The following is a 27576-nucleotide window of genomic DNA, read 5'->3' on the forward strand; positions in this document are numbered from 1 at the left end:
TGACACTCACCAAGCCTCTCTCCACCTCCATCTTCACTCTCTTATCTTCTTACAGGCAAAGCTGCCACAATTCCTAAAAGTCACAACAACAAACCTCTACACATGTTTACAAATTGTTTTTTGTTTTGTTTTGTTTTTTTTTGACTGGGATTTTTCAGCTATGTTTGGTCTGAGACAAACACCTGCTGTGGGTTTACCTCATCCCTGAGGTAAATGCATGCAGCTGAACTGGGCACACTGGGGCAGCAGGTGAGAAAAGAGTGGAAAAATGATGAATTCGTGCCATAAAAGTGTCCCGTTCTCAGCCTGGGCTGTGCTGTGTGGCCATGCTCGGGTGTTTCTTGCAGCCTGCATTTTGTAAGATATTTCAGAGCAAGCAGTTCAAGAAGGATATGGGCAGTCTGTAGTGAGGCAGTCCTTCCTATAAAGGAATCACACAGGCAGTGGCACTCTAGTGATTTATTTCTCAATGTTTCCTTCTTCCTGCCGAAATCTGTTGCTAGAAGTCCCATTTCAACCACCTAGTTTATGCAACCCACAGGAAGGGCTGTGGTTAACCTCCCCTTTGACTGGCTTCTGTCTGATGGCTTCTCCATTCAGCAGCAGATTTCTTCATGCTTCATCTGGTTGCGCCTCAGCTGAATGAGATTTATCATTGCTTGTCCATAAGGAGCATGCCACTACTCGTGCAACCTGGTGCAGCACAGCAGATACGCTGACCTTTCAGCCCAAACCCCACAGTGACAGAGCACCTCATTAAACAATGAGGCTGGCAGGGATGGGGTTGGTCCCCAGACTTCTCTCCATGCCCCTCATCACCTTCAGAAGTGGCCTATTAGCCCTGAACACCAACACAGGACCCAACCCAAGGATGTTTTTTTTTTTGTATTTGGGCATACACGTTTATTACCTGCACTCTGAAAAGAAAACAAAAAACAACAAAACAGTTGTTAGCAACAGAAAAGCCTTGCAAATGTTTGAGAAATGCGTGCACACCAGAGATGAGATGTAGGGCTTCCCCAAATGAAGAAATGCAGTGTTTATTCAGGCTGCGTGTACACTGCGGCAATAGCACCATTCTGGGTGGCTGAGAGGAAAAGCTGCTTCTGACAAAGCAGCATCACCATGGGCAGTGCAGGCATACATTCAGAGGATCCTAAAAACATGAAGAACTACCCATTATTTTTCCAGCACAGAGACTTTGTTAGAAATCCCAAACCCATCAGAGTGGGTTAGGGCAGTGTAGAACACGTCTCTGGTCACCAACCAACCTTAAAACCCTCAAACAGCATTAGTGTTGCTTGTCCTCACACAAGATAAACAAAAGCTAACCCCTCACACAAGTTATTTAAATTACTGATCCAATAAACTTTTAATGAGATATTTCACAGATTCATTTCACAGCAAGCGTGAGTTTTAAACAGTAAAAGCTTTTTTTTTTTTTTTCCCCCCCCACAGATAAATCCCCTTCACAGTAACAAAATGCACTTTGGACGTTTTTTACTACAATAACACATAGGAGAGCTTTCTCAGTCACCTGCTCACTTTCTCATCACCCCCCTTCACCACCCATGCCATTACCAGACTAGACACAAAGGATTTATTGCAATATAAAAATAAATCGTCCTCCTATAAATGACCACAGGTTGAGAGGGTTAGTAAGCACAGAACCTGCCTGGATTTGGGGAGCAGAGAGGGATGCAGTGATTGTAGAAGCAGGAACAAGATGGAAGACAGAAGAGGAGCAGGAGAGAGAAAATAAAAAGCAGCAAAGCAACACTGAAGTCTTGGGTTGCTCTGAAAACCCAGAGGGTGAAGGGTGGGTGAGAAAACCTCAGCCAGGGATGGTTTGTTTTGCCATCCCTGTACTCCATGAGGAGTACAGATTGCTCTCAGAAGAGCAAGAGCAGCCAGAGAAGTGAATATGGTGAAAATCCTGCCACGAACACCAGGCTAAGCAAGATAGCACCAGCATCTTCTCCAGCAACCACAGCCTTGCTGAAGCCTTCTGGAAAGTTCAGAGGATTATTATTATTATTATTATTTTTTGCAAGATTACAGGGTTATTATCCTACTGCTTCGTGCATTTAGTCACAACACCTTCACCTGGGTATTACCTTCATTTGCAACTGTGTAACTAAAACAGCGCCAGGAATCTTTCCTCCTGGGTAACTGTGCATACATTCAGGCACAAATCACTAAGAGGCCAAGACAAGTTGTTGGTAACTCAATGAGTAACACTGTAGGGAAAACATAGTAACAGATTATTCAGCCAAGGACCAGTACACCAATACAATAGTCACTCTTGGGTGCGCCCTAAAGCACTTTATTTCTGTAAAATATCACTTTCCTCTCTGAAACAGTTGGCTGAGTGAATGAAGCATGCATGGCCAAGGTGAGCAAGGGCAGAGGAGTACGGATGCAGGCTGCTGCTGGCTCTGCTCCCTCTGCTGGCTCTGAAGCAGGGCACAGGACAGGGACATTTGTGAGTCTTCCCATATTTCTCATCGTGGGGTGACATATTAAAAGCAGATCCAAAAGCAGAAGTAGAAGGTATTCCTCTTCCTGAACATAATTAGCAATTAGAGTGCTGGGAAACAACACCCACCCAATCAGCAAGTTTAATGAGAAGCTCAATGCAACAAATATTTTGCAATGAACGCTTCATCCTGAGTATAGCAACAATGTACCCTATTCAAGGTAAGTGCAGCATGCTGTCCAATAAAAAACAACATAATACCACAGATGGGATATTATGAACAGAAGATTTCAGTGCATACAGAGGTGAAACTCGGGATTCAGCAGGAGTCTAACCCAGCAGCACCTGACATCCCCTAAATAAAAGTGGGGCACCTTCAGAAAAAGGTGCTGTCTCCTTTGTACCCTGTCTTGTAAGGGTCTCTCCACATCGTGTAACAGCAATTTGCTGCTGGTTTGCACTCCTGCAGTTTAAGCCCATCTTGAAGAATTCTGCTAACACACACCCTCATCAAACACCACAAACAAGAGCTGAAGGCAGAGTCATCTTTCCAACCCTGACACACAAAATACATTCTCAATAAGGCAAATGTGCAAGTGGTGGCTCCTCATTTATTTGCTGGCAGTTTTTGGCCACCACTCAGGTATACTTGCAGTGAGCTTCACTTGATCACCTGCTACATTTAGGCGGAGTGGTTCGTTTACATTAGCCAGCCTCAGCAAAGCTATGCCAAGTTCATCTCCTCCAGCCCGGAACTTGCCAGCTGCCTTTCCTGATTCAGTCAAGATTTCAGCACCCTCAGGAATGCTCTCCCAGGGAAGAGGAACTGAAAACTGCACCGGCACCAAACGCTTGCGAATGACACCCATGTGGTGGGTCCTGGCTGTTAGCTCCTGCCCAATGTAGCAGCCTTTGGTAAAGCTGACGCCGTTCATGTAGGCCAGGTTGGATTCCAGTGGGAGGGCTACTCCAGGAGGGAGATCTTTCACACCTTCAGGAATTCCTATGGAAAGACAGTAAACACAGTAAGATCTCCAGTATTTTAGACTTCTGGGGTATTCTCCCTCTGTGTTATAAAACCAGAGGTGAGAAGAAGCAATGTGAAGTAATGGGCTTGCCACTACTCCGGTCTAGGCGTTAATACATCACTAGTCATAAACGATCAGGGTTAGCAAAGATTATTTTAAAAGGTAATTGGAAAAACTGCACTAAAACCTCATTTTGTGAAGCTTACAGCACTTCACAGACATACTGGTGGAAATGCAAAGCACCCAGAGCAATACAGATTCCCACATAAAGACATCAACATTTAACGTCAAGGGAAAAATTGTTTTCGCCTACATCCCACGGGTAGACTTCAATGTCAGTAAGACATTTTCATGAAAATAAGTTGGCCAACTGTCTTTGCTAAAGCACAAATGCAGTATAAGTAGCTAGAACTGCTCCTTTTGTGACCAGTGCTGGACCCAATTTTTTGCAGTGTCTTGCAAGACTAGTGCTGGTATTTCTGGGAGGCAGCATACCACCACAGTCCAGCCCACTCTGACCCATTAACAGCTTGCTTTTCAGTACCACGTGGACTCAGGTTGTGATCGCTGCTTATTAGCAGAGGACAATCCTCCTTCAGTCTGCTAATGAATTTAATTCATTGCCTGTATGGACACAGTAAGATCACTGGGAGCTCTGCAGAGGCTTTCAGGATTGAGTTCCTTTTCAAATCAAACACACACGCCTTGACCTTTGGGTTAACTCTGCAAATCCAGCCATACACTTTTAGGAAAGCACATTGAGGTGTTTCATTTTCTTTATATTATATTCTTTCAAATAATATTCTACCAAAATAATCAAAATCATAGAATCATAGAATGGCCTGAGTTGAAAAGGACCTCAAAGACCATCCAGTCTCAACCCCAAAGCTGAGTGCAGGGCCACCAACCACCAGACCAGGCTGCCCAGAGCCACGTCCAGCCTGGCCTTGAATGCCTCCAGGGATGGGGCATTCACAACCTCCCTGGGCAACCTGTTCCAGTGCGTCACCACCTTCTGTGTGAAAAACTTCCTCCTAATATCTAACCTAAATCTCCCCTGTCTCAACTTAAAACCATTCCCCCTTGTCCTATCACTATCCACCCTCGTGAACAATCGATCCCCCTCCTGTTTAAATGCTCCCTTCAAGTACTGGAAGGCCACAGTGAGGTCTCCCCAGAGCCTTCTCTTCTCCAAACTAAACAAGCCCAGTTCCCTCAACCTTTCCTCATAGGAGAGGTGCTCCAGCCCTCTGATCATCTTGATCACCCTCCTCTGAACTCGTTCCAAGAGCTCCGCGTCTTTCTTGTGCTGGAGGCCCCAGGCCTGGACGCAGTACTCCAGATGGGGCCTCACAAGAGCCAAGCAGAGGAGGACCACCACCTTCCACTCCCTGCTGACCACTCCTCTTTTAATGAAGCCCAGAACATAGTTGGCCAGCACACACCGCTGGCTCATGTCCAGCTTCTCGTCCACCAGGACCCCCAAGTCGCTCTCCACAGGGCTGCTCTTGAGGAGTTCTTCCCCCAGTTTGTATAAATATCTGGGATTGCCCCAGGCCAAGTGCAGCACCTTGCATTTGGCCTTGTTGACTCAAATGACTCAAACCACTGAAGATTCCCGCTAAGAAAATGAATAATTCTTTATTTTTTTGCTGACCCACAGTTCTACCATCTGGGAAGTTTGACTCCAATATTGGTTCTGTCACAAGACAGAGTTGTAAGTATTGGATCACTCATATCCTCAAAGCAGGAAACAATTCCTGCAGTTATTACAAAGTTAAACACACCAACACGCACGCCTGGGGCTTTTTATTCTTCTGTCTGACATCAGAATGAGGTGTTCGATAATGAGATCCTGATAATAAATTTATTTATTGCAAATCCAACGACAGAGTATAAAACACGACATGGCCTTACCTTGCTTATACCTGTGCCTGTGGTAATCCTGAACGTTTTCAACACGACTTCCAGGGATAATCTCTGGTAGATTCGCTCCTGTCTTTATAATCAGTCTCCAGCCCATGACTTCTGCTCTGGGGTCAGGAGTTAAAACCAGAGCCCGGTCTGCATACTGCATGAGGGAACCGCTGATGTCCCCGGCCGGCTCCCCGGGGACTACAGCCCACAATGAAAGGTCGAGGCAAGGGGTGATGCTGACTTTCCTCCGGATCTTATAGAGCTTCAGATGTTTCTGTATGGCGTCCAGCACGCCGCTGTCACACTCCAGCAGGATGTGTGGCTCTTCTTCTTGACTCTTGTGAAGCCTAAAGAAAGCAACACCTACAAGGTGAGGAAAGCCAAATCCGAACAGAGGAAGTAAAAGTTTTTTACAATAAGAGCCCGTGCCAGTCCATCACTGCTCCTTCTGTGAACTTTTTCCTACAATCCAACCTGACCCTCCCCTGGCACAACTTGAGGCCGTTCCCTCTCCTCCTATCGCTGTTACCTGGGCGCAGAAGCCGACTTTTTGCCCTTCATTGCTGTGCTTTTCATCAACGATTACATTAACAAGGGACTCGACAACCACAAGAGCCCAATTCACCCACTTCCACCACAGCTCTCCCCTCACCCCTGGACCCAGCGGCTGTAAGCTGAAATTACCACCTGCCCCCTCCGCCCCCCGGCCCGGCAATGGTCTCGCCCAACTCCCCGCCCCTCTGCACTTGCTCTCACCTGTACACGATGAGGTCGTAGAGGCAGCGGCCCTGCACGTTGAGCGCATGCGCGTACAGCGCGCGCGGCGGGCCCCCGGGGCCCTCCCCCGCCGCCACCAACCGCGTGACGTCGTTGGTGAGCAGCCCCTGCAGGAAAACGGCCGCCTCGGCGCCCCGCACGCTCAGCAGCGCCCGGCCCAGCGGGAAGCAGCGCCAGACTCCGGCCCCGCTCCCACCGCGCCCCCACAGCCGCCGCAGCCCGGGCAGGCCGGCCGCCGCCCTCACCAACATGGCGGCCGGTTGTCAGGGGGGCCCGTCAGCTCCTACCGCCTCCGCCGCCATCTTGTGTGTGTCGGCGCCACCTCGCGGCGCGGAGGGGCGGGGCGCTGGGGGGCACACCCTCCTCGGGATGGCCACGCCCCTTCTGGCTGGCCACGCCCCCGCAGCTGAGCCCCAGGGGCCGTGCGTCAGAAGTGGGGTGGGTGCGGGTGGGAGCGGCAAGAGGAAGGAAAAAAAAAAAAAAAAAGTGAAAATGGAAAAGAAACAGGAAGCCTTTGTTTTAATTCCCCGTGCCCCTGAGTCCAGAGCAGCGCTGCAGCTGGGGTCTGAGTGGAGCAGATGGAGGGAATCCGTCTCTCCTCTGCACTTAAGGCTCATAATTGAGTGTTGCTGGGTGGGTGACAAGACGTAATGCTCCTGGCCAAGCCCTATCCCAAAAATGACCTAGAATCATTCAGGTTGGAAAAGGCCTCTGAGATCCCCAAGTCCAACCCCACCCCACCCCACCATGCGCACTGCCCATGTCCCTCAGGGCCACATCTCCACAGTTCTGGAACACCTCCAGAGATGGCGATCCCACCACCCCCCTGGGCAGCCTGTGCCAACGCATTATTGCTCTTTCAGAGAATAAATTGTTCCAAATATCCAACCTGAACCTCTTCTGGCACAACTTGAGGCCATTCACTCTTGTCCTGTCACTGTTACTTGGGTTCAGAGGCTGGCCTCCACCTCGCTACCAGCTCCTTTCAGGTTGTAGCCTCCTCCAAACTGAACAATTCCAGTTCCCTCAGCCGCTCCCCATAGACTTGTGCTCCCCTGAGGCAGCTCCATGTGGGATGAAGGCTGCAGGGGTCAGTACCACAGCAGAACCGAGCTAAGCTCATCCACCAATATGTGCTTCACTTTGATATCAACCCAGCAGCCAACAGCAAGGATGAATTTCCTGTTCCCCAGAACTTGTTGGTTAAGCACATTTTGTTACTTAGCCAATTTTTTTCAGCTGTTTTCTGTAGCACTGAGGTGCTTCTGGCTGTTGACCTTCCCCATGGACTTCCAGTGGAGTCCTGTTCTTCTCTGCCTCTTGGTGGGAGCCAGTGGAATCCTAGAGACACCACAATTGCCAGAGGAATGGAGAGAAATGCACCCAGAATCTGCTTGCTGAAGCCTCTTTGGACAGTGGTGGTGAGTGAATGTGCTTGTCTGTTCCGGGAGGAGCAGAGACTGAGGTCTTCAAGAAAACCGAGGTGTTCCAGAACCGTGGAGATGTGGAGCTGAGGGACACGGCCAGTGGGCATGGTGGGGATGGGTTGGGGTTGGACTTGGGGATCTCAGAGGGCTTTTCCAACCTGGTGTTTCTATGATTCTTTTGGAAGGCAGGTTTTCTCAAAGGGCTGTCCCATCGTTTGCTGTGCTGCAGCTGTAACTTCTCCTGGACTCGGCAAAGTTTTCTCACTTTTCAGAGCACAGGCTTTCCTAGGCAGCTTCAGCTCCACGCCTGAAGGAACTGCAGGCAGTGATTCATCAGAGAGACAACACATCCCAAACAACCAGAAGGTCAACTACTTCTTAAGGCAAAAATATTTTGCAGTGATTTATAGCTGTATGTGGGAAAATAGAGGTCTTATATGGCCAAAGCAGGCGAACAATAGATGGGGAAGAATTTCTTCTCATCAACACTCATCCCCCTTCTCACGGAAACATCACACGCTTTGCGTACTGTAACAAAATGTAAGTTTTATTCCATTTTATTAGTAATGGATGTGGAATAGCCGGTTGAAGAGTCGGGCTGATGTTTCTTTCTCTTTTGACCAGTGCTTAACCTAACTACAGTCCAGATGTAACATTTACACTCAGAAATACTTAGAGAGATCCAACCTCATACTCAAAAATTTTCTAGTACAAATACAGTTAGTACATAAAAAATGAACAACAACAAAAAAAAATCCCAGAAACTTTGAAACAGCACAGACTAGTTATGGCCTTGAGTTAAGTTCAAGTATTTTCCAGTGGAATGCAATGCAAGCAACAAGGTAATCTGGCTTTTACGTGGGACATTCCTGGCCCTGAATGGTAAGAACAGAAACTCAAGGGCGGGCACTTTATCCAGCAAAGCTTAGTGAGAGAATCAACATTTACGATTAGTTCAGCTACAGAGCTAAACCCGTCTGGAGCGTGAACTAAATGACTATCCTGCAGAAAAGAAAGCAAAGCATTAATCATACTACTGGCATTTCTTCCGTGGCCGATGCTGCCCGTCGTCTGCTTGAAATTCCTCAAGCTGCCGGTTCGGTTTGTGCTGGGGCTTTTGCTTGTGGTTATGCATATTTCGCCTTCCTATCCTTTTCTTTCCCAAACAGACACAGTAAAGATGGGATTTCCCTTCCTGACCTGGAAGGGGTCTCTGCTGCGGAGACGTCGGTGCCTTGGTGGTGGTGGTGACTCAGTGGAGTACATGACATCCTAAGGGCTCCAGAGGGCAAGCAGTGGAGGAAAGGGGGAAGTGAGCAATTCGATATATCTAATTATAATAATAATCCTCCATATTTTTAGGGCTGTCTGACTCACACTGGCAGCTGGAGGAACAGGGGTGGCTCCTTCTTGGTATAAGAGGAGTCGGTGGGAGCCTGGCAGCCCACCACAAGATTCTGGCATCGAGCAGTCCTGCCAGCAGCGTGCCCTTGTGCTTCAGTCCCTGTCAAAACGCTTGGAAAAAAATGGGCAAGTGAGACCAGCCCTCATTTCCAAAGGATTTTATGCAAGGAGGTTTTCAAGCCCTACAGATGAGCAGGGCTGGCTGGGAGGACAGCAGAGTGAGCAGTTACCCTGCCTGATGAGGAGCCAGTATCGAACACCCAAGTGTCTGCCCTGGCCCTAGTACTCATCAATACTGCAATTATTGACTCCCACTATGGAAAACAGTGTGTGCGTATTAAATGTGCCGGTGACACCAGCCAGGAGGAGGCTGCAAATCTGCTGCAGGACTGCCTGATCATCCCTCTTGGCACACTGGATCCGTGGCATGGAAATGACAGGCTGATGAAAGTAGGCTTGGTTTACAGCAGAGCTAAAGGAGATAAGACAGTCTTCAAACACCCCAAATCTTCAGGGGAATAAGCCCTGGGCTGTCTGTACCTTCATGATAGCACTGCCAGCAGCTCCCAGTCTCCCTGCACAGCCCCAGCGGGTGGGTACCCATACGTAGGACAAGGAGCAGCGCGGGCTGATATGTTTGCCCTACCACCATGCCGTGAGCTTTCTGAGCCTTTCATGGAAAATTCACACTACAAAGCATCCCTGAACACAATGTGTGTGTGCTGCTACAGACCAGTGCTGCTGCAGGATGCATTGAGCCTCCTGTGGGATGCAGTTGTCCTCATCCAAAGGGAACAACTCCAGCAGCAAGAGCAGGCAGCGCTCCAGACAGTGCCTTCAGCAGGATCAGGAACAAGCCTGGAACTGTCTTCAGACTGTTACTCAAAGCCATACTGGACATTTGCAGCTGGATACCTCATAGAACGTTTCGTTGCATCTTTCTAAACCTACTATTTGCTACCAGCACTGTTCTCCAGAGGCATTGCATGGTCTTTGTGCCAGCTGGGGAATAACAGGCACCCTCAAGGCTTCCAGAGACCGACCTCAGGGTCATGAGAAAGAGCCCATCAAGAAGTTACATAAAAAAAACCATGAGGCATGAGGGCTTGTGTGCTGGCCTGGCATGTGAGGGAGCAGCTCAGCACAGGAATGATGCAGCGCTCTCTAAGGATTTACTTCTTCCTTGTAAAGTTTTATCTGGAAGGCTCTGCCTACTTTGCCTCCATGGTGGTGAACTGCCACAAGCATCCCAAGAACATCTCAGCTCCAGGATGAAACCACCCCACCAAAGCACACCCAGCACCAACAGGAGCCTTGGAGCTCCTGCAACTGCAAGGAGACCGCCTTAAAACCAAGCAAAGCCAACAAAATCTCTCCATAAACCAGGGGAAAACTTCTTGCTGCTGCCCTGGGTCCTGTGCCCCATGATGCCAGGTCTTCTGCTGAGCAACCTATCAAGTGTATGGAAACCTGCCCATTCCCCACTGCCACCCCTTCTGGATCCGACGAGTTTTCCCAGGGGAAGTGGAAGTCTGTAAAATTACCAGAGGGTTGATATCACATTTATATATATAAATCTATGTATCTATATTCACACACACGTTCATGTGTCCATATATATACTGACATGTACACACACACGCATCGTATACACGCTATGCATAGATCTGCTGTCTGCCACTATTTATAAAAGGTTGATTAAACGGAAAAACAAATCTGCCAACACTGATCTTCCCATCTTTACTCAAATTTAGCACGTGAAGAGGTCGACACCCTCTACGATTTTGTTTTCCTGGTTGCAAAAAGGCACTTTCTGATGATGTGAAGCAGCAGTTTGTTAAAAACACCGTGACTGCAGCGATTCCCATCACATCTGCAGGCACCAGTACAAGCAGCAACGTCACTGCCAACTCACACTGCAGAGTGTTTGGCCGTGTTTGCTTTTTGTTTCAGCGCAGAATAAAAGATGAAAACCATCGGTGCCGTGCTATGCACGCACCTCTGTTGCCTTCGCTTCCAGTGCTGCCTGCTGTGCACTGAAAAATTTTGGCGAGACGTTAGCTGGGAGCGTGCCGTGAAAGTTCATTGACATATCAGTCATTTTCCTTTCTAATCAAGGGATCGGAAATTAATTTCGATTAAGGATATTTAGTAATTAAAGGCTGTCTGACCGCAGCGCTGCGTGTGGGAGTTGCTCTCTGCTTCCATCACTGCGGGCTGTCCAGCCTCGGCGGGATGCAGCAGTCGCTGTCTCTCACTGGAGGTTCTCAGCTGGAGAACGTGTTGGAAAGAGGAAGGAAATGTCTTTTGTTAATGCACCGGAAGACAGTACTAAATTGGTCTGAAATTCCTTTTCTCTATTGACTTCCATAGAAAAAATGTGCCTGTGCCCTGTGAAATAAACTCAAGACAATATCGAAAAACAGAACCGAAAATAAAACCCCACTTACGCTGCCCTCTTTGCTGCCAGACAAGCTATATCCACACAGACGTCTTTCCATCCTTACTGCTGGAGCTGCCTTTCTCCAAGGACGCCTTGGGCTTAGCGCTTTGCTTCTCCTGGGCGGTGTTGGCCCTATTCTGCTCTACCACCGTGCCGCCCGAGGCAGGGCTGCTGGTCCGGGAGGGCTGTGCGTTGCCCTGGCTGCTGCCGTAGCTCTGAAATGCTATGTCCAGCTGCTCCTGGGCCACTCGCAGGTGTTTGTGGAGGGTGGACAAGTCTGCTGGGATGTTCTCATCCGGGCTGGTGCACTGCTGCTCCTGAGCGACGTTAGCCAAGTTCTGCTCGTGAGCCATCAGGCTGTTGGGGATCTTGGTGGACTTCTCCGATTTCACCACCAGGTTGTACTCGGGAGGGCAGGAGATGTTCTTAGGGTAGGCGTAGTTGTAGGGGGGCTGCCTGAAGCTGTTGATTTTCCGGTTGCGGATGGCATCTCGGATGGTCCCGAAGCCCAGATGGAACATCTCACACATGTTCAGCAGCAAGCACAGACAGCTCACCACGTACATCACCAGCAGAAAGATTGTCTTCTCTGTTGGCCGGGACACAAAGCAGTCCACCGTGTGAGGACAAGGCAGTCTGTTGCAGACAAAATAAGCTTCTACCTCAAAACCGTAGAGCAAATACTGCCCTATCAAAAAACAAACTTCAAACGAAGCTCTGGTAAGCAGCTGGAAGACGTAGATTTTCATCAGTCCTTCCTGTTGGATTCGCCTCCTCCCATCGTGCTTTTGCTGCTCTTTGCTCTTGGGCTTGGCTTTGGCTTTCTCATTTTCTGCCGTGTCGTCGGAGATCATGGGCTCCTCTTCGTCCGCCTCCATCGCGTCCTCCATGTTGCGCACCGCCTGCCAGTTCAAAGCAAACTGCTTCTTCTTCTTGAACCCCTTGAACTTCTTCTCCTCCTCCGCCGACCGGGCGATCCGGTGGATGGCATAGCCCAGGTACATGACCGACGGGGTGGATATCATGATGATCTGGAAGACCCAAAACCTAACGTGTGACAGCGGCGCGAAGGCATCGTAACAGACGTTGTCGCAGCCGGGCTGCTTGGTGTTGCAAGTGAACTTGCTTTGCTCATCTGAGTAGATGGATTCTCCACCGACCGCTGTCAGGACGATGCGGAAGACGATGAGCACGGTGAGCCAGACCTTCCCCACGAAGGTGGAGTGGTTGTGGATCTCTTCTAGCAGGCGGGTGAGAAAGCTCCAGCTCATGTTGGTCATAAGGGCTACTCAGTTATAACCTGCAGGAAGAAGGGGAAAAAGAAACCCACACAGCTGTAAGTTAACATCCCAATGACAAGATGAGGAGAACTTGGGTAACTGAAGATGAATGCAGTGCACCCTGGAAGCCAGCTGGGCACACAAAAAAGTGCTCAACTTGTGATAGCTGCTTGCTCACATGCCATGGGCTCAGGCTCCCGGGCTGAATGCGGGAGCAGGGGATGCTGAAATGTCTTTCATTAGCAAACCTAGAAAAATGCAAAGAATCAGAAAAAGAATGGGAATATTTATATTTACAGGCTGATGTCCCTTTTAAGTTCCTTTTGAAAAACAAAGCAAAACAAATGCTTAAATCAAATGCAGACTTTTTTTTTATAAATAAACCTTCAAAAGCTTTCAGAGAAAACGATGTATTTATTAGAAGACCTGAACAGCTGGGGAGGAAGAGGAACCATTTTGTGCTCAGCTTGCCTTGCAGCGGGCCCTCAGCCCGAGCTCCTTGGCATCACTGGAGCACCTCGGCCCTCCAGGCATCATTAAAGGCAGGCAGTAATTGTACAGCTGGGCTGGCAGACACCTGAGGGTGAGAGCAATGGGGGAAGTGAAGGGCATTGTGCTGGAGGACAGCAGGGCCCTCATTCTCGAGCAGCAGAGGACGGGCTCATTCTTTCTGCACCTCTGCATCCCTTCTCTGAACCAGGCTCATAACAGCTACTGAACCTTCATTGGAGATCCCAACGTGCAGCAAACCTACGCAAATCCCTGTGCTGCCCCACAGCCCTCTCATTTACAGAGGTAAATGTCAAGGAGGACAAATCATGCCACAAGACACGAGCCTCATCCAAACTCAGCTTTACAGCACTTTTACATGGAGACACCAGATCACACCCCAAGGTTTGCACTGGAGGCTTTGACCCCATGGAGTGGGCCTGGGGTGTGAACAACCACGGGCAGCAGCACAGGAGCAAGAAATGCAACGTGATTTGCTTTGTTCTCCACGTTTTGCTTTCCTGGAATGTTATTTTGTTCCTGCTGCTTCTTAGGATGGGCGCCAAGCAGCTCTGGTTTGCTCAGCACTCGCCTTGCTGCTGCCCTGGGAGGTAACGATGCGGCCCAAGGCTCAAGATGCAGCGAAATTCTTCCACTGTCGAGGGCTCTTGAGAGCCGGCAGATGGAATTTTCTAACCCTGCTATTTCTAGATCAAACAAATCCCCTGCGAACCCAAACCTCTGAGTCTTCACACACCAGAGGGGGACTGTGGGAGCACTCTGCAGATGGTGCTGAGGAATGTTCCTGTCCTGCAGCTGGGGAAACTGAGGCAAGGAGTAAGGAAGCAGCACGCCCCAGCCAGGAGGAGAGGTGAGAAGGTCTCCTCTCTCCCCTCAAGCTACCTGCTGAAGGTCTCAATGCTACGGGGCCCAGAATCCCCATCTCCTGCCTCAGAAATGATGCCTTGGACCCAACAGTCAGTACAGAAATGCTGCAGCAGACACAGTGGTTCAACCACAGAATAATGTGGAAAGTGATCCCCCCAGAGCTATTTATTTATCAGAGAAATTTGGTTTAGCACTGTAGTCTTTATTTTTAGATTGAATATAAGGAAAAAGTTTTTTATGATGAGGGTGGTGAAGCACTGGCACAGGTTGTCCAGAGAGGTGGTGGTGCCCCATCCCTGGAGACATCCAAGGTCAGGGGATGGGGCTCTGAGCACTGATGGAGCTGTGGGTGTCCCTGTTCATTGCAGGGGAGCTGGACCAGATGGCCTTTGAGGGTCCCTTCCAACTCAAATGATTCTGTGATTCTATGATTATTTATTCAGGGATGGGAAATCATCCCCTGTGAGTGCTTTTGGCTTCTTTTAGACTCAGTGGACCCACTTCAAAGCATCCCCAATCCTTCCTTTGCTTTGTGTGCCTATTCAGGCATGAGCAGAATGGGGCATTACCTGCCTTGTGGGATTCATGCCGGCACTCGCCCAAGCCCCAGCGGGCAGAGGTGGGAAGGGAAGGCACTGAGGTGCTGATTGCCCACTGTGGGACATGGCACATCTGTCCCTGGAGCAGGGACAGGGCTGGGGCTTGGGTGGTCAACCCAGCCTGGTGGTCTCCGTGCCACCCATCAGCATCCCCAGTCAGCTGCAAGCCCCACATTAAGCTTGTTCTTTGGCAGGGAGTGTAGTGACAGGACAGGAGGTAATGGCTTTAAACTAAAGAGAGTACGTTTAGGTTAGATATTAGGAAGAAATCCTTCACAATGAGGGCGGTGAGGCACTGGCACTGCTGCCCAGAGGAGCTGTGGATGCCCCATCTCTGGAGGTGCTCAAGGCGAGGTGGGATGGGGTTTGGGGCAACCTGGCCTGGTGGGAAGTGTCCCTGCTCGTGGCAGGGGCTGGAACTGGATGAACTTTAAGGTCCATTCCAACCCAAACTCTGTGATTCTGTGATTCCACGACGCAGTTCCCACAGGTCAGAGTTACCTCCCAGGAGCAGTTTTGCTGGGGCGGTGGGGGCTTGACAAAGGCGATGATCGATTTTGGAGCAAATATTCAAGTTCTGACCTGACATTTTTTAGCAAAGCACACACTGATTCCTCCGGGAAGCACGTTTCAGACAGGAGCACCTGGCAGCACTGGCTAAAACCCTTCACAATCCCCCTACATCAGGGAGAGAAATCACAAACCAACTGAACAACCAGAAGGTCGCTGCTTGGAGAATATGATTTGTGGATGCCAACTACTGGCCAGAGCCCGTGCTCAGCCTGCTGTGCACATCTGGACAGGCAGCAACATCTGCAGGAAACAGCTCCCAGCTGCTCCTGCACCGCCAGGACCCCGCTGTGCCTCTGGGCACGACTGCACCTCGATGGCCGCGTTGTGCTCCCACGTGCCCACCCACACAACAACAGCTGAAGGAGATGAGGGAAGAACCCTCCTGTGATCAGCCCACTGGGGCAAGGGCTGCGTGGGGCTCAGCAGGTAATGGATGGGGGCAGGGGGGGTTGTGTGGCTCAATTACACGCAGAGAGATCCTGGGGGGAACCCAGCGTCCCCGCAGCCTGGAACCCATTCATTCCAGCTGCACACATCTGGCTGGCTGGCACCGGGCAGAGGTTTCCAAACAGCCACAAATGGAGGTTGGGACCTCTCCATGCGACAGCGGCGATCCAAGCGCCTTCGGCTCAGCCTTAAATGAGTGGAAATCCCACGGAGCCAGCAATTAGCTCTTGGTTCCACCTTCTCACCACCAAAATCCCCTCTGTGCAACTGCAGACGCAGCTGTTGGAACGGGGAAAAACTTTAAAACTTGAGTCTACAAGAAGCAGAACGAGGAGAAAGAAAGAAAAAAAGAAAAGAAAAATAGGAAAAGAATATATCTATCTAGCCAGCTTGACGTCCTTCCTTTCTGCTCGCTTCCCACCCAGTTGTTTAAACCAAAGGGCAAACAATGGAAAACGTACTCACGGAGACATGGTGCTGCTTGCCCTCCTCCACCAGCATTCCTGCGCCTTGCCCTAGATAAAGTCCCGCCGCGCTCACGCCATGCCCCGCCGGGACGCCGAGCTCTGGGGCAGGATTTAAGGCTCTGCAGACCCCGCCTCTGGGGCAGCCCAGCTCCCACTCCAGCCCCTTTCCTCGCCGGGTGTCCCCGGGCTTTGGGAGAAGGTGCTATATATACCGGGCAGGAAGGAGGCATCAGTTTTTAAATCCAAACAAACCGCCGGGTCTGGTTTTAGGAACGGTGCCTGGAATTTTGCTGCCGAGCTCTCGAGCGGACTGGAAGTGAATTAATAGCATCAGCTAGCGGCGCTGGTAACAGATTTGTAAGACAGAGAGCATGACTAATAGGGAACATGTGGAAAACGCATTTTGGCAAAAGCTCCTTGGGTAGAGAGCTGGGGGAAAAAAAAAAAAAAAAAAAAAAAAAGAGGAGAGGCTCTGTAGTGAGGAGAAGTGATCTGAAGGTCCTGCCTCGCTGCTTCCCCAGCTCATGGATGGGGACAGCTGGGGAAGGGTTTCTGGGCACGTTTTAGGGCTTTTGGGTTTCTTCGTGGAAGGAAAAAGAATTAATAAGAGTGGGAATGTGCATGAAGCCTAAGGCATGTGGAGAAGAACCCCTGTCTCCTGGGGGCCCGGTGGCACCTCTCATCCCTGCTCTGTCCGCTGGGACCCTGATTGTCACCAGCGGGGTCATGGCTCCAGGTAGCTGCTGGGTCAACGTGGAGAGCTGAAAAAAGGCAGAAAACCTCCCCAGGAGAGGGAAACAGCAGAAAGGATCAGACCCAGCCTCCGAGGGGTAAAAACACGGGAGGATGCACACTTTGATCAAAGAGGACTTATGGTTTATCAGGAACCGACATCCCAAGAAGGTGCTGACCAAGCTGGATATTCCAGAGAGCCCGGGGGGATGTGGGGTGGCAATTCCTGCTCGCTGGAGCATCTCGAGCAAGCAGCAGCAGCACAGAATCATAAAGGCTGGGAAAGACCTTCAAGATCATCGAGTCCAACCATCAACCCATCCCCACTATGCCCACTAATTATCTTCTGCAGCTCTCCATGTTGGCAGAGCACTTCAGCCAAACCACTGCGTTCAGAGGGGCTGGCAGATCTAGGTGTACTGTGGTAACTTTAAGTTATAAATTAATTGCCCTTACGCAGTGATAAGCTAATTCATTGTTCAGAAATAGCTGTCTCTTGATAGGTAGGTGGAAAAAGCCTCGTATTCAGGGAAGTCGGATGTAGGGGTGAATATACCCTTGAGGGATGGCTGTCACACTCAGAAGAACAGGTCTGGGGATGGATTTTGGGGGGAAATAAGCCTCTAAAGAGTCATGATCCTGCCTGCATGCTTCAGTGCTTAGCACAACTACAGAGCCTGCACTGCCAAAGGAGCTGGAGAGATATGGAGCTGGTTCCAGAGGCTGCCAGGGCTGAGATCTCCTCCTGACCTCCCCGCTCATCTCCCATCAAGACCAGACTAAGGAGAAAATACCCCTGCATGATCCTTCACATCTGGGGACAGCGCGGCGCGTCACCTGGCTGTCACCTCCATTCTCCCATCCCGCTCCCAGCACATTTCACACCTGCTGCCTCTACAGGACCGTGAGACCCACCAGAGCTGAGGGATGGCCACTAGAGTCTCCTTCCCACCACAGGCAGGGGCGAGACCTCCAGCAGCTCCAGCTGGTGCAGGATGGAGCTGCGGAGCAGTATTGTTAGTTATTTAAAAATAACCAGCTGAGAGCAGCTTCCAGGCTCTGCAGGAGTGCAGGCAGTAGCCTCGAGATAAAAGGCAGCTCAGCACGGTCCCAGTCCCACGGGTCACGCAGCCTCTCCAGACCCTTTGCAGGTTATTTATACACACAGCAATCTCTTCTGGTGGACGTCTTCTTGGAGCATCCGTGCTGCAAGCGAGCTGGGCTCTTGCTCTTGCTTCAGGCTCTGGGGACCGCGTGGTTCCCATCACACCGACCCAACCCATCGCCTGGGGAAGGCTGAGCGTTTCCTCCCATCTGCTTTCGTTGAGTTTTTTACCATTCCAGCAGGTTGTGTGAGTGCCAAAACTTTGGCTGCGTGTATCCAGGGTAATAACAGAATGGCAGGGGTATGCACACTTATAAACAGCCTGTGTTTTCTTCCTTCCAAGGCAGACACTGGAGAGCAAACAGAGATTTTCTAGCCATAAATAAACGTTATGGGCTAAAAAAGCAACGGGAACCTTTTCACTCCCCGTGCAGCATCCAGTGCCCTGGGCTCCACTTAGTGCTTGGCATTGAGAAAAGGAAACAGCGGGACAGGGGGGTGGATGTGACAAAAGCCTGGACACTTCTGGCTGCTGGGGGTCACCTCACCAACCTGGCACCGCCGGGATTCCCGAGCATTGCAACGTGTTTCTCTTGACGTCCCATTGAAATGAATAACTGCTGTCATTAATTACAGTTCTATCTGGTGTTACATCTTCCTGCAATGTGATGAGTGGCAAACATACGTATCCAGTCTGGCCCCAGACCTACACAGCTCTGTACTGCATTGCACTGAGTTCAATTTCTCCTCTAACTTTCACCGTTTGGATTTTCATTTTATTTGTTTCAAAACTACACAAGGTGATGAAATGCGTTCGAATAATGAGCCTGCTTGTTAAAAAAACAAGACCCGTGTATCAGCATCATCATCTGGCGACCTGTTTCACAGAACCTGGAGAGAAAAAGGGATCTGGAGCCCACAGCTCACAGTGAGCGATGGTGAGAGCCACAGAGCTCAGCTCCTGGCTTTGCAAGCAGAAGTGACACTTTAAAGCACAGCAGCTAAACAGGGAAAAGAAAAGGAAAAAAAAAAAAAAAAGAAGAAAGAAAAAATGACAGAAAAAAAAAAAAGAAAGAAAAAGGGAAAAAAGAGACAGGTTTTGATTTCATTAGTGCTTCTGGTTTGCTGGACTGCTCTTTGCAGCCCCACGGCCTCCAGCAGAGCTGTTCCAGAAACAGCGTCCAGCAGAGATCTTTGTCAGATGTAAACATGTGCTTCAGGGAAGGGCAACCTCCGTGTCAGCGCTTCCTCCCGTGCTCTGCTTCCCTTCTTCCTGCCATTATCTGCATTGTCTTCTGCTGGTCCTGGGCGGGCACTGCTGGGTGTGGAGGAGGAAGGAGGAAGATGAAGAGCAGGATGATGAGGAGGACTGCCCCACGCCTGCTGCTTGACTTACATCCAGCCCAGGTTGTGGGCTCTCACCTGTCTCCTTTCTAGGGGTGTGAAAATTGGTGTTTCCTCAACCACCACCTCTAGAAGGCCAAAAAGACCACGGTCTTGTCCTTAGTCATAAGACTCAGAGAATTTCTACCCTTGTTTAGCAGCACTAGTGATTAATAACTCTGACTTTGCCATTCATGCCCTATTTCCCATACAAAGGGCTCATTTTTGACATAGAATCACAGAATGGTTTGGGTTGGAAGGGACTGGTTCCAATCTCTGACACAGGCAGGAACACCTCACCCTAGACCAGGATGCTTTGGGGTGTTCTCCGCGTTGCTGGGCTAATCAGGGTTCACCTTGTAGGGGCACAGCCAAGACCTCAACAGTCTTACAAAAAGAACGTACAGGCGGGATGAAACACGCCCATAGTAAAATCTGCCCCATCACAAAAATGAAGAAGAATGGTGGTGACAACCCTGTGGCAAACACGGCACGTTACCCCCCATCGTCACCAGGTTCGTTCTTCTGCGTTCTCTGCTCTGCATCCATTTGGTGGCCATGGTGGGGACGGGATGACAGCAAGACCAGGTGATCTTAGAGGTCTCTTCCTTACTGATTCTGTGAGCGGGCACGGTGGGCTGATGGTTGGACGTGGTGATCTCAAAGATCTTTTCCAACCTTAATGAGTGGGCATGGTGGGGATGGGTTGATGGCCGGACCTTAACGACGCTATGGTTCTGGGATCTCTTCGAGTTTTGACCTGGGTGAGAACATTCTGGTGGGTCTCTGCTACTTGCAAGGACCAAACTGAGAAAAAAGAGGATTTTTGGCTGTGTGATAAGAGGATATCTGAAAACGAGGTGAAGGCTGCTTTCATTAATGTGCTCTGAAAAAGCCTCGCTCTCATTGGCCACTAAATCTGGAGCGCGGTTTGGTATCGAAGATAAGTCAGAAGACAGAATTTCTATGAAATTTGCTTTGGTTGGTGATCAGAGGAAAAAGCCAGATGCTAGCAGGATGAAGGATGTTCCTGCTGAAAAACAGTGCAATGTTTCCCTGGGATTTCACTGAATCATAACGGCGGAAAGGTAAAAGCACTTCACTTTGAAAATGACAAGAAAAATCCAATAAAGGGAAATAACAATAAGATTTAAATCACAAAGCACAAAAGCCCAGAGGAAGCATTTAAGCTCGGGCTGGAGCACAGAAGCGATTTATTCCAGCCCTTCCCGGCTGAAATTTTCGCTGCAATGGACACATTCCTGAAATAAATTTTGATGTTGACAAAATCCCGTATTTTTTTTCTGATGGAACCTTTTTTTTTTCTGAAGTTGTCAAGGCCGACATACAAAGAGGTGGCAAGAAAAGGACCGTGATGGGGACACTGCCCTTTATAGCATTCTTCTCTCCGTCTGTTCTTGCTCCAAAGCAAGCAGACCCGAAGCAGAGATCTGCTTCAACAGCCAGAGGTCTCTGCAAAGGCCAAAGCGAGCAATTATTCCCTTTATTTGCTTCCCTTTCCTGAAGCAGACGGAGAAGCAAAGAGGAAAAAAAAACCTATTTCCAACCCCACCCCGTGTGCTGGGGCCAAACCTGGCGTTCTTGCTGGACCGCGTCTCTCCCACCAACCCATCGCATCTCCTGAACCCTCATAACAGGAAGCAATAAAGCTCCCAGCCGGCATTCCCAGTGCTGACGGCCGCCGGTGCAGCCCTGCGAACCCGGCCAGGCTTGACTTGCTGGAGACCTTCCTGAACTTGCAAAAAAAAAAAAAAAAAACTCCAAAAAAAATCAAAAGAAACCAGAGGAAGCGGATCCCCGGGCAAAGAGCGGCCGTGCAACAGTTCGCGGCGCATCACCTCCGCCCGTCATCGCCCTTAGCTCCTCCCTGAGCGGTTCACTGAGCAGAGATGCATCGAGAGGAGAAAGGCCGGGGTGCACGGGAAAGATGAGGGAACTGGAAAAATTCAAGAGGCACCGAAAAGGGCCCCGTTTTTGGCTGTTCCAGAGAGCTGTTTTTCTCCTAGCGCCTGTCCATGGGCAGAGGGAGGTGTTAGAGGGGAGCTTGGAAGAGCCCCAGGAAAAAGGAGGGGGAACAAGGGGAGCAAAGAGTGGAGGTTCATCCAGTGTCCTGCACCTAGAGCAGTAATGAAGCTGGGAATTGCAGCTTGGCATTAATGGACGTCTTAGAGATGGGGGATAAAGACAAAGTCCCAGAGGACACTTAGAGATTGGAGATAAAGTCCCAAAGCAAAGGCAGAACGTTGTCTCCCCTGTGACACCACACAAGCAAACCAGGCCATGCTTGACACCTCCTCCTGCCTTCCTCACCGAATCCTGCAGATACTGAAAACTTCATTTCATTTGTATTTCATTTGTGCGTGGTGGGTTGCTGACTCTGAGGGTTTGACTATTTTTTGGCAGCCCCAATAAGAAAAATGACAGTGTCACCTCCATCACCACATACCTCTCCTGTCAGACACAGGGTGGGGACAAGCACCACGGTGACCAAAGCCCCATATTACACGTAGCAGCTCTCAGGACAGTTCTCCCACCAGGATTTAACTAGCTCCATACGGGTTGGAGCAGCCCTATTTCCCTGCCAGAAAGTGGCAGCAATGAGAACTGGGTCCAAAGGTATCACTGCTGCTGCACCACCCCAAAAATAAGTGCAGTTTGCCAAGTGCAAGTTTTTACAACACAGAAAAGACGTGAATTTTGCACGAGGATGTCCCCCACCAATCCGTGTGGGAATGGGACCCGCTGGGATGCAACCTTACGGCCCATTGTCCAGCACTAATAAGATTTAAACACAATTAAAAGGGAAGGGAGTGCGGGTCTCAAACACGATAAATGTGGAGATAAACAGGTTGGACGTGCTCTTGCCAACTGTTCTTAGATAACAGACAGAACTGAAAGTAAAGAAAAAAGGAAACGTTATTACTATAAGAGATTTCCTATGCTGGCTGGGTCCTGGCATGACCGGGGCAGTTTTCTGCTCATCCGACCCAGATTTACAGTTGCACCACTATCACCATTAAATATTCAAATGGCCACTTCAGTAATTATACACGGAGATACTTAAGCAGTTATATCTACATGCAGAAAAGAGAAATATCAGAGAGAGGTGCTCGGAGGAGCGGTACGATACCTCCCCCAGCAGCCCTGGGGACGGGAGCATCGGTGGAGGACGGCCGGTCGGATCCAAAGGGGAGCGCGGGGTGGGAATGGCTGGGAGCCTTCCTGGCCTTGTTTATGTAGGTGGGCCCCCACCCTGCGTGAGGCTTTCTGCACTGAGCCTCACAGCTTGGTTCCCCGTGCCAAGGAGGCGGGCCACGTGGCGTTCTGTCCCCAAAGCTCGCGGGATGAGAGGGGTGTTGGATGGGTGTCTCCGACTGGAGATACGTGGTGAGGTGGAGAGGTGCCTCCAGGCTGGCGTCCAGGTGGGAATGGAGCCGGTCCCATCTGGCATCAGGCCATGCTGGTGACTGAAGCTTTGACGTTAAGAACTTCAGAGCCTGAGGTCCGAGCCCTTTGGCACCCAGTGGGGAGATGATGGCACCTTCCCCACCGTGGCTACCGCAGTGTGTATGAGCACACAGCTGCCTGTCTGCTGTGCTGGGCATCCAGGGATCCAAACCAGTGCCAGCACCACCACTACCACCAGATCTTACAGCAGCACCACCAGGCTTCAGCAGCACGATCCAACCCTACACCACCACCAAGCCCTACACCACCTCCAGCAAACCCTATGTCACCACCAGCAAAACATACATTACCACCACCAAGCCCTACATCACCTCCAGCAAACTGCCTATCAACTCCACCAAACCCTGCACCAGCACCACCAAACCCCACACAAGCATCACAAAACCCCACATGAGCATCACAAAACCCTACACGAGCATCACAAAACCCCACATGAGCATCACAAAACCCCACACGAGCATCACAAAACCCCACACGAGCATCACAAAACCCTACACCATCTCTACCAAGACCTACCCCACCTCCACCAAAGCCTACATCCCATTCTCTACACCCACCACCCTATACCCAAACCCTACAGCACCTCACCCCATGATGTCTAGGTTGGCTGAGGGGTTTGCTATGGCCCCATGCACAGGGCTAAGGCAGATCCCACAAATTTGCCCCTACCAAAGGATGGACCGAGCTGGTCCCTGCTGCCGGGACGTCTTCACCCCACGTGGAGTCAGGTGGAAAGGAGCCGGGAGAGCTGAGCTGCAGCCAGATGCTCTCAGAGGATCCTCATGGGATGGCACCTTCGTCACTGCAGCACTGCCGTCCTGGGCAGAGGACCCTCAGTGGGAGAGCATCAATCTCAGCATAATCCCTAGTGAATAGACAGGGCTGTGAGGGTCATCGGCCCCGAGGTGCGGGCAGCCCCGGGGAAGCCGACCGTGGGCTGTCCTTCAATGTGAGCACACACTTCACTTTGCAGCAGGTTGCTCGGGGGAATGAGCAGCAACGAAAAGCGGGAGAGAAGAAAGGGCAATATTGAATCCAGCTGTGAAAACAAAGATTAAAACCCTCTGAGCCTACAACCTCCCTTGGCCAACGAGCGGGAAAAACGCGCCAACGTTAAATTTCTGTCTCCTCATCCGTCCAACAGATGTTTTTTCATGAATGAGCACGTCGAGGCGGAAGGGGAAGAGGGAAGATATGGGAGGAGGAGGAGGACAGCCCTTCCTCACCTTTGACACAGGGAAGCCTCTGCACAGAGGCTGGGCTGCAGGGCTGAGCCAGCAATGCTTAGGGCTGACCCGCAAGCTGAGCAAGCGGGAAGCAAGATGAGGCTTTTTTTTTTTCTCTTTGCTGATAGAACAGGATGCTCCCGAAGGTAGAAATGTTTCCAGGAGATCACCAGGTGCGCGGGTGCGGGTTTTGGTGGAGCAGTGAGCAGCAACCAGCTCACCAGTACTCCCAGCATCACTGGGGCTGCACAGGGGTCACACATCCCTGTACCAGGCACTTGGCTGGCTCCCAAGCAGGGATGTGTGATGCAGGCCTTCCCCTCTGCCAGGTTGAGATGGGACACAGAGGATGCTACAGGCACAGTTTAGCCTTCGATAATGCTAGAAGCCCATCCCGACATTCATCAACTGGTCGCCCAGTTTTCTGCTTGCATTTCTTTTCTTCAAGGCTCCCGTGCCGACCCGGATCCGGTTCAGCCTCCTCTGCTGCTTTGAACACGGCTACTAAACAGCGTGTAAAATGCAAAGGAAAGAGGGAGCAAAAGAAAAATCCCTCGTCCTCTTTCACCACGTGATAAACAGCTCTTAGAAACGCCAGGTCAAGGTATCAGTTACCCCACAGGGAGACACTGAGACACTGTGTTTGCTGCTGGGTGGTCTCCCGTGCTGGTCGCTAGCTGGGCACCTGGCCCACTGCATTTCGGTATTGCAGAACCCCTCTGGTGAATAGCTGCAAGCAGTGGCCCGGCCACGAGCAGAAACTGAGGAAAGAAGATGAAGCTGTGGGAGGACCTTCTCGAAAATTCACTCTTTCCACGTCTGGCCCTTCCCCTCCCTTCCTCATGACGGCTGGATTAGATGATCTTAGTGGTCTTTTCCAACCTTAATGACTCTCTGATTCTCCGCAAGGCATCCTCCCTTTAGCCTCCAGACAGAAATAATTAAGAAACCACAACACCATCTGTGTTTCCGAGGAAGCCTGAGGGGAGACAACACAAGTCCCTCCCCCTTACTTCAGACACACAAACCAAAAGCACGAACTGTGCTTGGCAGCCTTGCTTTACACTGGGACAATTTGCACACGGATGGACAAGGTAGACAGCTTCAGGCCACGTGTGGGGCTGGAGGAGCAGAATCCCACAGCAGCACCCAGCTGCAATGCACCCAGAGACCTGCACTGAGTGCAGACCTTCATCCATCACGGCCTTTATTCCTGGATGGGTTTTGGGTCCCTATTGCTTTCAAAGCCTGGGAGCCTTCATCTCAGCACTCTAGAGCCAGCATCAGTGCTGCTCGGCCACCTCTGTACCATCTCCTGGCCGACCATTCTGCCATTCTTCCACTGCAGTTCTGTCCCATGTGGGTCTTGACCCAAAGCAGCTACACCATTGCCTCCCTCTTGGATGGGTCTCTCCTGCCTACACCCTTGCCAAAATGTCATCGCTTTGCCCCAAAAATCCCCTTTGCCTCTGGCCCTACTGGTTTAATCTAGCTCCAGCAATGACCAAAATCCAGCAGATCCTCTCCCTGCACACCTGAAACTACTTCTCAGCATCCTCAGGACTGCAGCCCTTGCTCTGCTGCTTTCCATTCAAGCGTCCTCCTTCCATCCCCCTTTTCAAATAATTGGCTGACCAAGTGTTTTATTTCTTTGGCTGGAGCCCTTCTTTTCTGCTCTGGATTTAATTGTCCAGTTGTAACAGCCAAGAATTTCCAAAAACCTGTCGGAAAATTAAAGAACCGGCGCAGGAGCAAAACCACCCCTGCCTTGGAGAAGGGCGCTTTCATTTCCTGCCAGCCATCCTCTTTCAGGCACTGGGAGCAAAAAAGCTTTGTGCCTTTCCAACCACTAAATCCCTCCCTTGGACCCATAACGGGGGCAGCTCAGCTACACCTAGTTCCAGCTATTGAAATGACGGCAGCGGCCTCCATCCCACAGGAACTGACCCCTCTGCTGCAGCCGAGGCTGGTGGAAGTGTTGATGACATGCGAACATCGGGGACCGTGACAACTTTTCCAGCGGCGTGTGCTGAAGCTGGAGCCAACGCAGAGACAGAGGTGGAGGGGTGGGAGCTCAGGGATGGGACGTGGCGATGCTCAACCCGACGGAGAAGTCAGGGGTTCCGTGGAGGGGGAATCAGGCTTTGCTTTGGGGCCTGGGGGGGATGTAGGGTGGTCAGCCAGAATGCTTTGCATGTCAGCGTATCCAATGCAGTCATGACACAGAAATCCTGCAGTCGTGACACGATTGGTGGGCTTCGCAGGACCGAGAAATGGGAGCCCTATGACCAAGGGTCACCAAGGCGCAGTGCCCATCACCGGCCCCATCCATGCTGACCAGCCCCAAGACAAGGTCTGCTCTCCCCACCTGCTCCAGTCCCTCCCCACATTTCTGGTCAGTCCTTTCTTACGGCTTTTCGGGTGCCTTTACCTATAATTTAGGGGATTACCAATTCCAACATTTTTCACGCCTATCCCTGCAAAGGCCAGGGAAAAAGAACGGGAGGACTCTGAGCTATGCAGCGGGCAGAGTTGGGTCGGATGCGCATCCCTGGGCAGGTCTGTTTTTAAGAAGCAATTACTGGCAGGGAAGAGGCAAACCCTGCATTCCTCAGTGAAGGAATCCGGATGATGTCACCTCCTGCCTGGGGACAGGAGCATTCCCGCGTCGGGCAGCCCCTGCCCGTGCTACAAATATTTGTGTTGGCCTCTTTGTTGGGAGCTTCCCTTTGCAAGGAATATCAGCAGGATGGGCTCTCCTACTGTACAGCTCGGCTCGTTTCTGCCCCCGCACGTTAACAAGGGCCACAGGTTAATCGAGGTTCCACGCATACCAAAGTTTTACTGCTCCAGTGAGACAGTCTCAACCAAATCCACTCAGTTCTCCAGTATCAGAGGCACGGAGCTGTGCCTCCAGCCCTGTGGCTTTCTCTCCCTCCCTTTCTAGAGGGACACGATGGCGTAAAGCACGTCAGGATCTTTCCTAATCAACTGGCTGGGAATAACGTGCTCTTTTCCCTGGATGGGGAGGCTCTGCAGATGCTTCTAGGAAAAGGGCTGTGGGGGTATGGGGCAAGGGGCACAGAGCCAGGACCGTGTGCAGCACAGTGGCTTCTCCCCACAAAGGAAAGATGGATGTGAAGGCAGGAGGGGAAGGTTTTTCCAGCAGAACAGCTGCCCCAGCCCCTGACCACACTCCTGTCCCACGCAGGGAGCCCACCAGGGAGGCACCAAGCTTGGCAGCTCCATAGAGGAACCCCGTTGTGTCCTCCAAGATGACACTTCATGACATTTTAGGTGGGACCCTAAAGTGTCCTTTAGGATGCTTGGGTGGGATTTAGATGCCTGCATTTAGGTGCTGAGCCATCCTCTGGTGCTCAGCTAGGTCCAGCAGGAGAGGGCTCATCCTGCCTTCAGCATGTT

At 50.8% G+C, this 27576-nt stretch overlaps 2 protein-coding genes across 12 annotated transcripts in view; both read right to left on the minus strand.

The window, feature by feature from the left end:
- IBA57 (IBA57 homolog, iron-sulfur cluster assembly) lies at nt 1345-6467 on the minus strand. 3 transcript variants are annotated; one of them, XM_021389285.1, is made up of 3 exons: nt 6181-6467; nt 5425-5771; nt 1345-3482 (listed from the first exon to the last, which is right to left on the minus strand). In XM_021389285.1, exons 1-3 carry the CDS (start codon nt 6450-6452, stop codon nt 3091-3093), a joined length of 1011 nt encoding a protein of 336 aa, XP_021244960.1. In that variant the 5' UTR covers nt 6453-6467; the 3' UTR covers nt 1345-3090. The 3 variants fall into 3 exon arrangements, with proteins under 3 accessions (XP_021244960.1, XP_021244963.1, XP_021244962.1); XM_021389288.1 differs by having other exon boundaries at nt 6447-6464; XM_021389287.1 differs by lacking the exon at nt 6181-6467 and adding an exon at nt 5954-6138.
- The window catches only part of GJC2 (gap junction protein gamma 2), a 32290-nt gene continuing 12868 nt past the window's right edge, over nt 8155-27576 (minus strand). For 5 of the 9 annotated variants that reach the window (XM_021388330.1, XM_021388334.1, XM_021388328.1 and 2 more), the window contains one exon: nt 8155-12775. In XM_021388330.1, coding sequence (XP_021244005.1) covers nt 11508-12755 — 1248 coding nt within the window. In that variant the 5' untranslated portion in view covers nt 12756-12775 and the 3' untranslated portion in view covers nt 8155-11507. Of the gene's footprint in view, nt 12776-16212; nt 16652-23596; nt 23793-27576 lie in introns of those variants that run through there. The other 4 variants (XM_021388332.1, XM_021388333.1, XM_021388329.1 and 1 more) reach the window with 3 other exon arrangements.

This window comes from Numida meleagris, chromosome 2 (assembly GCF_002078875.1).
Source record: "Numida meleagris isolate 19003 breed g44 Domestic line chromosome 2, NumMel1.0, whole genome shotgun sequence".
Taxonomy (NCBI): Eukaryota; Metazoa; Chordata; class Aves; order Galliformes; family Numididae; genus Numida; species Numida meleagris.

Coding starts and splice junctions, on each gene's coding strand:
- IBA57 (XM_021389285.1), bottom strand. CDS start 6,452: ATGTTGGTGAGGGCGGCGGCCGGCCTGCCCGGGCTGCGGCGGCTGTGG. Junction 5,772..6,180: donor TACGACCTCATCGTGTACAG/GTGAGAGCAAGT, acceptor TGCTTTCTTTAG/GCTTCACAAGAGTCAAGAAG. Junction 3,483..5,424: donor CAGGCACAGGTATAAGCAAG/GTAAGGCCATGT, acceptor GTCTTTCCATAG/GAATTCCTGAAGGTGTGAAA.